General features: G+C 44.0%; 1 protein-coding gene across 1 annotated transcript in view; it reads right to left on the reverse strand.

Moving 5' to 3' along the window:
* Irak3 (interleukin 1 receptor associated kinase 3) overlaps positions 1-8,186 on the reverse strand; it is a 55,213-nt gene extending 47,027 nt beyond the window's left edge. Inside the window, exon 1 of the mRNA XM_055626007.1 lies at positions 7,974-8,186. Coding sequence (XP_055481982.1) covers positions 7,974-8,106 — 133 coding nt within the window. The 5' untranslated portion in view covers positions 8,107-8,186. The remainder of the gene's footprint in view (positions 1-7,973) is intronic.
* Between the last annotated feature and the right edge of the window lie 5,508 nt (positions 8,187-13,694).

Here is a 13,694-nt window from a genome sequence, read left to right on the forward strand (position 1 = left end):
ATAAATCAAAGAGGAAAGTTCCCAACAACTGTGTTTTTAAAGAGCATTCTAAATTAAAATGATAAAGTAAGAAAAAGAAATGGGCTGCAGTTGTTGAAAACCATTGTTTTGGAAGGCAAACCTTATTGAAAGCTGCCTTGACTCAACATAAATCAAAAAGGTGGCCTGAGAAGTTGAGAAATCCCTTTACCTGAAGATGACAATGACCACAGCAATACTACTGGGTGTTAAGTGGTCCCTGCAGGCTGTTTGGGTTAGGCAGAATTGTCTAGATAGTGTTAACCACTGGGGAATTCAGTTACAGAAACCCTGTCTTCATATGCAAATATGTCTCTAGAGGGGACTTTTTAGAATAACGCAACATACCCCAGTTTGCAATCTCTGTATTTGCATGCAACCACATGCCAAAGCCCTAGGAAGTTAAGACAATATTCTTGCTGTTTGTTTTTAGTAATAGAGTGGGAAAACAAAGAAGCTTCTTTTCAGTTTTTTTTTTCTACAGAACACACAAAGAAATGAGTTTGGTTTCATCAATAATAAGATCAAGTCCTTTATGATAAACGATATCTTTATACCCCAAAACAGTAAAACAAAGTTCAAATGTATACGTTACCTATACATTGCTCCTACCAGATGTGTTTAATGCCCAAGTGTGTCAGCTTTGTAAGAAATAACACTTTTCTATACACGTGTGCTTTTTCTTTCATACCTGGGTAGGATTGTTCACTATAACGAGAGTGATGGTGGGGATAACTGTCATGATCTCAACAAAAAGATGGTCCCTCCAGCTGTACGTTTTCCTGGACCCACCTAAGGACTTGAAGGCAGCCACCCTTGAAGTTGAGAGTCTAAGGCATCACGGTCTATGCCTTTAACATCAGCCCAGGGAAGGCAGAAGCAGGTAGGTCTCCGAGTTTGAGGCCAGACTGGTCTACACAGCAGGTTTCTTACAACAAAGTCTGTGTAATATCATTCACTGATAATGACTGTGCTGCTGTCCCATACCTCTTTCCCACACTGGTCTTCCTCAGGGCATTTATAGAAGTTTGTTCTAAACTTGGAGAAAATCTTCACAAGAAGATATTGCACTGTTGTTCTAATGCAGTCTTTGTTGACTATCGTTCCTGTTAAGATTTTGGATGTTAAGAAAAAATAAGAAAAAAATAAAATAAAATAAAATAAAATAAAATAAAATAAAATAAATCCTTAGACAGATGTAAAAAAAAAAAAAAGGTTTTGGATGTTTAAAAAAGATCCATCGACTCATTCCTTGACTCAGAACATAAATGCCTGCTCCATTCCAGCTAGTTTTAAATGTTAAGAGTCAGTATGAATGAAACAAGACAAATGGAAAACACAAACAAATAAACAAACACCTGAACAATTGCCTCTATGAGGTGTGTTGGTTGGATTTTGTGATGTTATGACAAAGCGAAAGAACCTAAAGAGAGACCCTCAGAGGCTCAGCGATTTCAGGCTATCACGGTAGGGTATTGAGTTCTAAGGACCATTTTACAGGGGTCACTTAAGACCATAGGAAAACATAGATATTTACATTATGATTCACAACAGTAGCATAGATTACAGTTATGAAATGGCAAAGAAAATAATTTTATGGTTGGGGGCTGCAGTGTTCCGAAGGCTGAGAACCGCTATGGTAGGGTATGATGGAGTCCAGCAGCTCAGTTTAGGGCTGCCAAGAAGTAGAGCAAGAGGGAGGGTGTGCATGAGTCCCCCATGCCTTTACTCCATCCAGGTCCAGGCAACGGGATGGAAGTACCCACCAGGATGACCCCTCCCTCATAGTTCATTCTCCCTGGTAACATCCCCCAGACACTCCCAGAGGCTCTACTAACCCCTAGGCGCTTCCCAATCCAATCAAGTTGACAGTCAAAAATGACCGTTAATATGGAGCCTATTTTTAGATGGACATTAAACAATAACAAATGTGAAAGAGGTGAAAAGGAGAAGTTGTGTAGGTGAAAGTAAAACAAGAGAGAAAAGGAACTCTTCTGAAGAGTGGTGTGAGTTTAGAGGGTTTCTCTCGGTAGCCCTGTCTGGAGAGCAGGCTAGCCTCAAACTCACAGAGATTGGCCTACCTCTGGCTCCCTGACTCTATTAAAGGTGTGCACTACCATGGAAGGGAGGGAGTGATGGGGGGTTGAGGTGTCAATTCTAAAGGAGCAGTCAGGGTAAGCCCAAGCACAGGGTAGGTGAAGAGGGATGATTCAGGTTGTTTTCAGGACAACTGTCCTGAATGTTCAAGAAACAAAGAGTCAACACAGAAAAGAGAGGAGCGGGGAAGCAACCACAGGCTTACAAATGAAGCAGCAATAGTTGCCTGTGTAAGAGGCCCATTGTTTGAAAAGGGGATTGAGAAGGGTGAGGGAACCCTACTTCGAAGAGAGCGACGTGGTCTAGGTAAAACTCTGGTGTTGGTTTGGTTGACAGTGGCTGTGGTAAGTGGTCATATTATTAGATAGATCCAAATGGCAAGGTCCAAGATATCATTTGCTTAGAGATAGGACGTGGTTTGTGGGTGGGAAAAAGAACTGAGAAGTTACAAAATATTAATCTTTTGGCCTAAGTAAATGAAAGATAGGGTTGCTTATTCATTGAAATGGGAAAACTTTGGGGGAGTAGAGGAGACATTTTGGGAATGTTAATTTGAAGACATTTGTCCAGTAGATAAGAGAGGGGCGGTGCTGACTTAACAAAGACCCAGGCTAGGAAGTTGGGAGTTGGTATGATCGGAATAGAATTTAGTTGGTAGTAGGTGTAGTAGGCCATGGATTAAGCCCCTAAAGTGCCATAAGATATCAAGAGCCATCAGTAACTAAGGGAGGGAAGTAAGGGTAGCATGCGGTTCTAGAAATAGAGTGCTTTGTGGAGAAAGGACAATCCACTATGTCAAAGAAGATGAAGGCTGTGAAGTGAACTCTCCATTTAGTCATGCTAGGGAGGAATATCAACAGGACCAGGGAGGGGTTGAAAGCCAAATGGAGAAGGCTCAAGCCCTTTTGGGGAGAAGAGATGAATGGGTTGGTAGCTTAGAGCTGAAGTAAGATGTAAAGAAAGACTTGTAAGATGGGAGAAATGACACAATGGTCAGTGTGATGCTGGATTCTGTCTTCCGGAGGGAAAGCTTATTGGCTGCTCCTGAAGTGCAGGATACGCACAGTGCCTCCTTCTGAAGAGAACACTGTGGAAAGAGGACAATGGGTACCCCACAGATACTAGCTTAGTCATGGTAAAGGTCAACAGGTAATTCACACTAAAAGCATAGGCATTTGTTAGGCTGTGGTGAAAATGGCCCTTTACCTCTGTGATTTTCTTCCCCAGAATCGTAACCTCACTCTAACAACGAGAAATGTGTCAGATCAATCTCAACTGAGGAGCGATAAGTGCTCCTCAAAACTGTCAGGGTCATCAAAACCAAGCCTGAGATGCCGCAGTCCAAAGGAGATGGAGAGCGGGTGGAACTGAACGTGACATGGTAACTCAGCATGTGAGGTTGGATAGAATCCAAAACAGAGACCTTGGGAGGCTGGGGGAAAATGAGGGAAGTGCGACTAAAATATAAACTCCAGTGGAGTAGCTGGGTGTCAGCACTGTAACACATGCCTTGCGCGAACGTGAAATGTTGAGGAGAGCAGACTCCGGGTCCAGCTTGCACGGGTAAAACTTACATGCAGAGTAGAGCGGGGAGCTCTTGATCATCTTCTACACTCCCACTCTAAACAGAAAGTTGTTTTTAAAGGTGAAACTTTTGAAAATACAAGGAGAAGAAAAGATAAGCTCAGAAGTGTGACCGTCTCATTAGAGTCTTAGTCTGCTGTTCGTTAAGTTAACTTAAACTCCCTAGCTTAAATTCCCTAGCAGTTCATTTTTCTGTCAATAAAATGGAAGCAGGAACAGGGTCTACAGTTTCACAGCAGGTACCTGAGACAGTGTACGTAAAGTACAGAGCCGGGCAACAGCAAATATTTTTACAGAGCCGGGCAACAGCAAATATTTTTAAATGGCAGCTGTTAGCATCCCTGTTCTGACTGCAGACCTTTGTTAGATATTCAAATGCACGATTACTATGCTATTAGATTTACTTATTTAAAATTACTAGTGATTTGCATAATTTGTTTGCTTTTTAAATGATTTTAATTATGTGTTGGGGAGTATGGACATGTGAGTGCAGGTGCTCAAGGAGAACAGAGGCAAGGGACTTCAGGTCGGTACAGGTGGTTGTGAGCTGCCAGACCTGGGTACTGGGAACAGAACCTGGGTCCTACGAAAGAGCAGTATATACTCTCAACCACTAAAACATCCCCCCCACCCCTCATTTCATTTGAAAAGAGAAAGAGAATGGAAGCGGTCTGTTGCATAGACACTGTAACACAATAGCAACACAAGTTTCGCCAGTATATCTTAAGTGTTGAGAGCTTTTCCATTGTGAACCGATCCCGAATGATTTACTTTAAATAGCAGTCTACGTCAGTGTCATAAATGAGTGCTCACCAGAGGTTCTGTATGCCCGTTATGATGTCATTATGTCTAAAAAGCAAGCAGCCATCACTGTCAACCAAGTATTGCCTTGAAATTACACTAGCTTTGCTAAGAAAGCTTAACTGAAGAGCTGGAGGAATCTGGCCCATGCACTGGTTCTCAAAGCAGACTGTGCTTACAGCTGTGGGATAGGCTTTCTGCCCAAGCGTATGAATCAGCTGCTCCAGGGGAGAGACCTAAGCCTTTGGGTGCTCCAAGTCTTGCATGGATGATTCTAGCGTGTGAGCTAGATCCCCCACACACTCACCCATCACAAAGGCAGCCATGCAACCTCTGCCTGTATCTGAACTGTCCTTGGTAATACAGCCCAGTAGCCACTGTCATCAGGAATCATGATCAGTCTAGGACAGTTTCACCTATCGCTAGTATAATTTTTTCCCATATAAAATTGGGGGCCCTCTGTATCTTCAGGTTCTCACTTGCTCTGTGCATAAAAGGACAGCCCACCTGTGTGTGTATGTGTGTATGTGTGTGTGTGTGTGTGTGTGTGTGTGTGCACACGCGCGCGCATACTGACATGCACATGTACTAGGGGATCAAGCTAAGGGTGTCCTATATTCCAAGCATTTGCTCAGCTACTCCTTCAGAGCTCAGTACAGCCTCATGGTTCAGTCCTCCATCATTTTCCCTTGTCGTCTCAAAAACCTAGCATCCCCCTAGCATCTCCTCGCTGGACCAGGAGGAGAACAAGGCATGTGAGGTGGCCAGAGCACCACTCCCTGCAGGGCAGTGACATCAGGAGTAAAAATTGGAGACCCTCCCCCAGGAGAATCAATACTCAAAGGCATACGTCCATTCTCCACAGAGGGATAAAAGTTTGGTCCACAGCATGCATCAATTCAAGCCCAAGAAGCCAACCTGCCATCTCCAGTAAGCATTCCAAAACTACCCGTGGCAGTGAGTCCAGGAAGCCTGCGGCCCTCTGCCCTACACAGCCAAAACTTGATTAGGAACCAATATCTGCCTAAATTTTTGCTCCCCCAACTGGAGAGAGTCAAATACGTACCCCTAAACAATCACATGAGATGCCTCAATTCTGGTTACTCTGCCTGCTACCTTTCCAGTGCCAACAGCATACCATCAGACATAACCCAAAGCCTCTATTTTTATCTCCCAATTTAAAATCTTCCCACCTTAAGTCTCAACTAAATGTACCTACTTGCAGAGACCTCATTCTTCTGCCTAGATATACCTGGCTTGTAGTTATGTTGATCATCTTCATTTATTTCTTTAAGGGTAAAATAGAGCTGTGTGTGTAAACAGCGCTGAATTTATTTTTTCCCAAGCCAGAAATGCTACAGTTGTAGGGGCCTGTTAGATACACAAGAAAAGAGTATGGCAGAAAGGGGAGGTGTGCAGTGTGGCTTGTAGTTAAGAGCATGATGAGCCTTAGATACAGACTTCCCTAGTTCAAGTCCTGGCTTTGCTACTTCTGACTGTAGGAACAAGGGCAAGTTATCTAACAATTTGTAACCCAGTGTCCTTATCTGTAGAATCACTTGCAATTATGATGGCAACTGACTTACAAGTGAGTGCAGGGAGTTATAAAGCATAACTATTTGGAGTTTAGAGCCATGGAGAAAGACAGGGAGGAGAGAGAGAAGAAGCTAGTTAACAAAGCTGTGCTTCCTGAAAAGCAGCAGGGACCAGGGCCTGAGTATTAACTGCTCCTGTGTTCTTCTGGCCCCATCTGTACCTGTGCCTTGGACCAAAAATACTTTTTTTTTTAAATGCAGTAATTCTAGGAAATCTATAGACACGAATATTGCCTAAACCATGATCTAGCTCAAATAGAGAAAAAAATCTGATGGCTGGAGGAGGGGAGTAATCTTATCTCTCAAAGGTAGGCTGGAAATAGCTTTGTTTTCCAGATGTCAGACTTGAGTATCCTTTTTGGAGATGTTTGCCAAAGGATCATATTTTTAAAATATAGTTTAAAATCATGGGATAAATTATTTAGTTACTGGGGATGGAACCAAGGACTTTCCTCATGCTAAGAAAGTCTACTACTGAACAATTATTCCTAGCCCACTCTCCAAAACAATTTTTACAAAACTATTAACAGCTTCAGATATTGTGGGTGTATTGTTAATCATTCACAAAACAATGTTCTGCTCATAGGGCTGCTATTCTTGGTAAGAGAAAAAAAATCACTATTTCAGATATAGCTGTTCTAAAATACTCACGTTTATTTTCAATTAACAGTAACTGTGACTGCATGAGGTATCATCTAACCCCAAAGAGAACACTTGTCCTCAACAAAGCATAAACTTTTGTCTGAGTTTTTTTTGTTTGTTTGTTTTGTTTTTGTTATTATATCACTGCTTCCAACATGCAGTTGCTCAATTTACAAAAGCCTGCAGAAAATGGATTTTTAAAGATAACTTTCTAGCTCTTGCTCTCTTGGTCCTTCCTCTATCAGCGTGCCCCCTCTCTCTTTCTTTCCCCCATCATGTCCTATTCTCCCTTCTCTCTCTCTCTCTCCATATCCACCTAATAAACCCCCATCATGTCCTATTCTCCCTTCTCTCTCTCTCTCTCTCTCTCTCCATATCCACCTAATAAAGATAACTTTCTAGATTAATATAAAGAGTCTCTCTTGACAATTTCCTTACACTGGATTTGGTAAACAAGCAAGACATAGTTAATTAAGAAGTCACACCCAGGGCAAAGCATAGTATTTTCCCTGTAGAAAGCTATGCATGTCTGTCTGACAATCTGACTTCTGTCTTTCCCTTGGTGGAAGGAGAGGACTGATTCCTCAAAGTTGTCTTCTGGATGCCATAGAAGTGTATGTACTTCAATGACGTATACACAGACACACACACACACACACACACACACACACACACACACACACACACCAAAAAATAGATACCTTAACATTCTAAAATGAATAAGTAAATATATACATTTATTTTATTTTATTTTATTTTATTTTATTTTATGTTATTTTATTTTATTTTATTTTTGTTTGCTTTTGAGGCAGCTTCTCTTGTCCTGGAACTAACTACATGGGCGAGGATGGCCTTGAACATCTGATTCTCCTACCTACCTCTCAATGGCAGGCACCACTACGGTCTGCTTTATTCCACGCTAAGGAATCGGAGGAGCTAGGGAATCGAACCTGCAGCTTCGTATACGCGTAGGTAAGCACTCCGAGCAACTGAGCGACAACTCTAATCTTCTAGAAACGTCTCACTATTAAAACAGTCTGGAGGGATTTTGCAGACATCCTTCGCATTAGATAGTATTTGCCTATTTATTTGCACACCGAAAACCCAGTGCAGCGACAATCTTTTACCAGCACCAGATGCTTTTTCCATCCCTGACTTTCCCAATCCCCTAACTTGATAGAGGCAGCGCCGGACTGTCAGAGAGGTCAGGGACCGGAAGATGTGAGACACACTCACCCAGGCCACGCCAGCCCAGCGGGCCATCGCAGCTGTCCAGGATCCCGCACAGCTCGCCCAGCAGCGTGGGCGGCAGGTCGAAGAGCAGCGTGTGCGCCGACAGCGCGCCACGGTCCCCGCACAGGCCGGCCATCGCCGAGCCCCGGCCGAGCCCCGAACCCCACGCGGCGAAGCGGGGGATGTGGCCGCTGCCACCGCCTTACACAACCGCGGAAACCCAGCTCCAGGACGGCTGCAGGGAGCTTGCAACACGCCGCGCCCTGGGCCGTAACAGGGCGGGCCCCACGTGACTCAGAGGGGGGCCGCTCCCCAGGGATGCTCCTGCGAGACCTGGCCTGCCCCTGCCCTGGCCCCGACTCTGCTCGCCAGCCCCGGGTCCCCCAACCCTAACCCCCGACCCCTGTCCCTCTGTTTTGAACGGTTTTGTCAGTCCTCGGGCTTGGGACGGAACCCAAGTGACCCGCCAAGAGAATGAGGGCGGGAGACCGCGGCTGGAATCCGGGAAAGCCGACACCCATCTGCTGCCCTGGGATGGGCGGCCTCCTGGCCAGGATGGATCTGAGGTCTCTCTTTCACCTTTTAAAGTTTCTTTGACCTGTCAGGAAAGACGTACTCATTGGGGAATATATTTTTTCTCTCCCGTTTCGCCAAATACATTTAAACGGAAGAAAACGTGTACACGTCGGGGAGAAATGGGTGTAAAAGAAAACCGCAACAAACAGGCCAAACCAGGGCAAAAACTGCTCGTCCTCGCAGCAGGAGGCAGCCCCTGCCACTTTGCCACTGGGCTTAACTACTCTCTCCTTTTCCTTCCTCAAAGGGCTTCAACGAGCTTGCCGCACGGAGTTTAAGTAACACTGGCTGCTGGATTGAAACAGCCGGCCGTGTATGCTGTAATGGTCCACCGCAGGAGCCGGACGGATGCTACCGACAGATGAGCTTCTTCAAAGGAGGTGGGGAGATGTCAGGTGTGAACTGGGAGATGGTACGGGACCGGGACCGTCCTCTGAAAACAAGCTGCTGCTCCAAACCTCTCAGACCTCACTCTTTGGGAATAACTCCCCCTGGAGACCAGCAGCAACGGTGCCTGGGCACACGGTGCCCTCTGTGAATTCCAGAAGACAGCGTTCTGTGAAAACTGGTAAAGCTGGGACAGTTTGAGCGAAATTTCCGAAGTCCCTTCATTCTAATCCTGAAGTTTTATCAGACTACACACTAGAAAAAAAAAAAGGTCTTTATGCCACTATGCTGAGCAAGAGATGGAAGGGAAGATCAAGGACTGCACAGGGTACGCTTTGCCATTCCAGAGCAGAGAAAGCAGTCTGAGACACGCGCCTGGACAGGAAGTCACCCTGCGGACTTGCGTTAGCCTTCCGACAAAATGCCCAACAGAGCGACTTAAAAGGAAGAAGGCGTTGTTTGGCTCACACCTCAGGGATTCAGACCATGGTTGTTCGACCTCAGTGTCTTGGGGGTCTGTGGGAAGTCAAAGCGTCATGGTGGAAGTATGTGCTACAAAAAGAAGGGTTTTTTTTTTTTTTTTTTTTTTTTTTTTTTTGCCTAGTGGCAGCTGGAAAGCAGAGGGAGAGAGAGAGAATGTGAGGGGGAGGGGCCAGGGTGCCAAAATTCCCTTCAAGGACATGATTTCTTTCCACCAGGTCCCATCCTGTCCAGGTCCAGTCACCTACCAGCGCCGTAGGCTGGCAACCAAGCTTTTAGTATATGGGCCATCAGAGAACTTTAAAATCCTCACCATAACAGTAACAAAAGCACTCAGAACTTCTTGCATCATCAGCTCTTCTAATTTACCACAAGGCAAGGAGAAAGAGATTGGGGACAAGATATGCCCTTCAAAGTCACGCCTCCGATGACAGAATCCACTCGTGAGGTCAAGTAGTGTTGTCATGAGCCCGTAACCCCTTAACACTGCCACCTGCTGGGGGACACATGTACAACGCATAAACTTTCAGTGCTCCCTGCCCGCAACGTAATACACGCTTTTCGCATCTATAGAAGTGAATGGTCCAGACCCCGATCCAGCTCATCATCTACTACCACTCTAAATCCTGTCCCTTTCCCTGTAACTGCAGGGAATGTGGACAGCTGTTGATGTTTATCTCTGGGATTTTAACTGTTTTTCCCTGTACCAGTTCATCTCCATCAAATGACAAATTCGATACTATGTTTTTCACCTTTCAAACAAAGTGTCTTTGATTCCACATCTTTGCTTCCTCCTCATTTCTTTTTCCAGAAGACAGTGTTCTGTGAAAACTGGTAAAGCTGGGACAGTTTCCTGCCACTCAATTAGACTTCACTTTCAAACATGGGTGCTTCCTTCTACACGCTAACTTTACCTCCACTGTTTGGGATTAAACTTGTGTAGCGCCACACCTGGACCTTAGCTTTTCTTTACCTGAAACTTGCTCTGTCCTTGAACTCCTATCTGATTGACTCTGTCTCCTAGATTAAAGACATGTTGTATTCCAGCCAGGTCATGCAGACCTAGAAGGTCTTTGTAAGTGATCTCTGGCCAGAGCAGCCATGTTCTGAATTAAAATTCCTCTACAAGAGGAGGAAAGGAGAGATGGTCCTGTTTAGATTAATTCCTGCTGATTAGGGGCATCAAGTTCTTTGGGTCAAGTCCAATCTTCATTGTCAGAATATCTCCAACCAGCGACCAGCAATCTAGAAACAATAAAAGAAGCAGCAGCCACCTCTTCGCAGAGACTTTGGCTCTGATTTATGAGTCCCCAGAATTCCAAATGTAAACTGTCTTCAGCTGGCAAAATCACGCCCCTGCCAGAGCAAGAGACACATTATAGTTAACAGCTGTGGACAATCTAAAGCAGCCCCATATCCCACACCTTGGATTAAAACAAAAACATATTCACATAACAGGGTTTTTGAAGAAACCAAAATTCTCACTACAATGGCTCACTAACTCCAGTTCCAAGAGATCTGAAGGCCTCTTTTGGCTTCTATAGGCACCAGGCATGCACCTGGTACTTAGACATACATGTAGGCAAAACATTCATACACATAAAATTATTTTAAAAACAGAAAGGGTAGAGAGCAATGAGCTAATGCATGCATGTCAGTACTCATCTGGATTTCTCCACTCTTAGAGTTCAGGGTTCTGGCTGAAAGCGAGGCCATCAACTTGACAGCTACACTCTCTTCTCGTTCATTAGGATGATTCATAGGCTCAGAAGAGGTCCACGCAGGCATCCCTCAATATTTTTGCCAGGGACTAGTTCCAGGATTCAGTTATTGAACACATGATTGGACTAAATATCAGGAGGGTGTGGTTGACAGTTCCTGGGTGTTAGTCATGTTCTTAGTCATTCAGGCCTGAGCGTCACTTGTTTCTTCAAACTGCCTAAGAACTCACCACAACTCACCTCTCAAATTGGATTGTGGTAGAACGATCTGATTTGTTGTCTATGAGCTCATCATAGGCAACAAAAAGACAACCCCTGTCTTTCCAGAAATCCTGTTTTCCAGGGAAGAGGGGGGAAAATACATTGTTTATTTTTGCCATACACTCACAACCACAGGGGAACTCCCTCACATAGTGTCAATGTCATCAGCTTTTCATAGACAAGAATGGACGCCTACTGACCCACAAAACTATGGTGCTTTTCCAGCTCAGGTTTCTCCCAGTTCTTACCTCCAAATGAATGCATATTAAAATCATTGGGAGCTCTCCGTCAGAGAAGGGAATCCCACAGAAGTTACTTATGGTGGTGGGGTGTTGTCTCTCTCTTTTCATGCCAGTCTTTACCTCTCTCCCTCTGATGAGCTCTCCAGTTCCTCAGCAGCTAGCAAGTCCTACGTATCCCGTGATGTCCAGTGAAGAAGAAAGTAGCCTTTATTTGGTGTGCTGTATATGATGTTCCATTTAATCCTTTAGCTACTTCGGTATGGGGGTATTCTAATGTTTATTGAACACTGGAGAAAATTCACAGCTAGAGAATTTACTTTGGACTGTAAAAGCTTAAGTGCTTTTTTCAGTGTTCCACCAATTTTACAAACTTTCACTATTGTGCCCATTAAAAAAGCCAAATTGTCAACAAAATTCCATACATTTAAAAAATATATAAGCTGTTCATGATGACACATGCCTTTTAACCAGCAGTTGAAAAGGCAGAGATAGGTGGATGGTCTATGAGTCTGAAGCCAACATGGTTTACATAATAAGTTCCAGGCTAGCCAGAAACGTGTACACAGTGAGATACTGTAGAAGGAGGGGGACAAGGAGGTGAAGGGGGTAGAAAAGAAAAAAGAAAGCAAGAAGTAAATATTAAAAATGTAAAAATACCTGCATCTTAAATTTTTATTGCCTTTAGTATTGAATGCAGATGTCAAACTAGTATGTGTTTTCGAGTTGTGTTCTTCTAGAATTAATATGCCCTCCCACTGAGAAATCACTCTGTAAACTTAGAGATTAATATAATAAAAAATCTCTTTAATATAGTTCAAGTCCAACTCTGGCTAAAGCCCAAAGAGAAGCTGGCTTGAATGGAAACTTTTGCTAATTGATATACACTTTAGGCTTACATATTCCATGTATGCTGTCATCTTGACTCTCAGGTCCTGGCCCTTAATTACACCTTGAACAATTTAAACGGAGACAGAACATTGCATATCTAGCCACTAAGCCGGATGGGAGACGTACACAGCTAAGATTTTACATATTGTCAGAATTATTTTAAGTACACCAGTGTTGTTCTTTTTAAACTATCATTACCCAGAGTCATCTTGCTTCTTTGGTAAAATTACACTTTTCTCAAGAAGAGAACTAGAAGCTTTATGGTAGGCCAGGTCTTAACTTTGGCTGGGACCCTGCACTGCCTCCTTGAGCTGCCTAGAGGTAGAGGTGCACTCTTTGATAAGGGGATGGTTGCAAGTTCAGGATTATCACTTGAGAAGATCTATTCGTAAATTCTCTCCGTTCTCACTTGATTGGTTTCCTGGAGTGAAAGGAAGAGGAGCCACAGTTGTCTATCTTCTCCTTTCTTTCCATGTCTTCCCTTTCTGTATGAGCACTTTGTTAGCCCCACAAAGGAACATCAGTGGGGGAAAAAGGATGCAACAAGATTAGCTGGTGGTTCACATTGTATCTTTCTTTCTACACTCAGAGTAAGTTCTGTCTGGCAAAGAGAGCTTGGCTTCTATACCTGCCACTGTCCTCCCTTCCTCTCCCTGTACTCAGATAACAGACGTGTGAGTCTAGTTTAAAACTCCCATGTGTTATAGGCACAACCGAGTTCTCTGCCCATCGGGCGTCCTGAATGCTGAAATGCAAGCTTTGGCTGCCATGCACACCATTGTCGCAAGTATGTGTCCTTCTCATGTTCCACTGTCCTTTCAGGGTTCACTTTTAACACAAGCCTGAGGCAACACTATTAAAAATTCTAGAATGGCAACAACTGAGCATTGAACCAAGCAAATGAGTCTTTCTGTGTGCATGATCTTCTCAGTATCCTAGGAAATGCCTGGAAGCTCATGCTGGTTTTAGCTCAGGTGACTCCTCAGTCTTCTCAGCACTTGACATGGTCAGTTCCTTAGTTTTAACCACTTGATGAGTGCATAGACATGTTTCCTTTTGGTATTTAGCCACATTTTTCTGATCACTAGTGACAGTAAGCATCTTTCCATCTGTTTATTACCTAGCTGGCTTCATTCTATGCATGTTACCTGATCCAATCTCTTGCCCAT

The sequence above is a fragment of the Psammomys obesus genome, unplaced genomic scaffold, assembly GCF_907164565.1.
Source record: "Psammomys obesus unplaced genomic scaffold, mPsaObe1.curated_primary_1811, whole genome shotgun sequence".
NCBI lineage: Eukaryota > Metazoa > Chordata > Mammalia > Rodentia > Muridae > Psammomys > Psammomys obesus.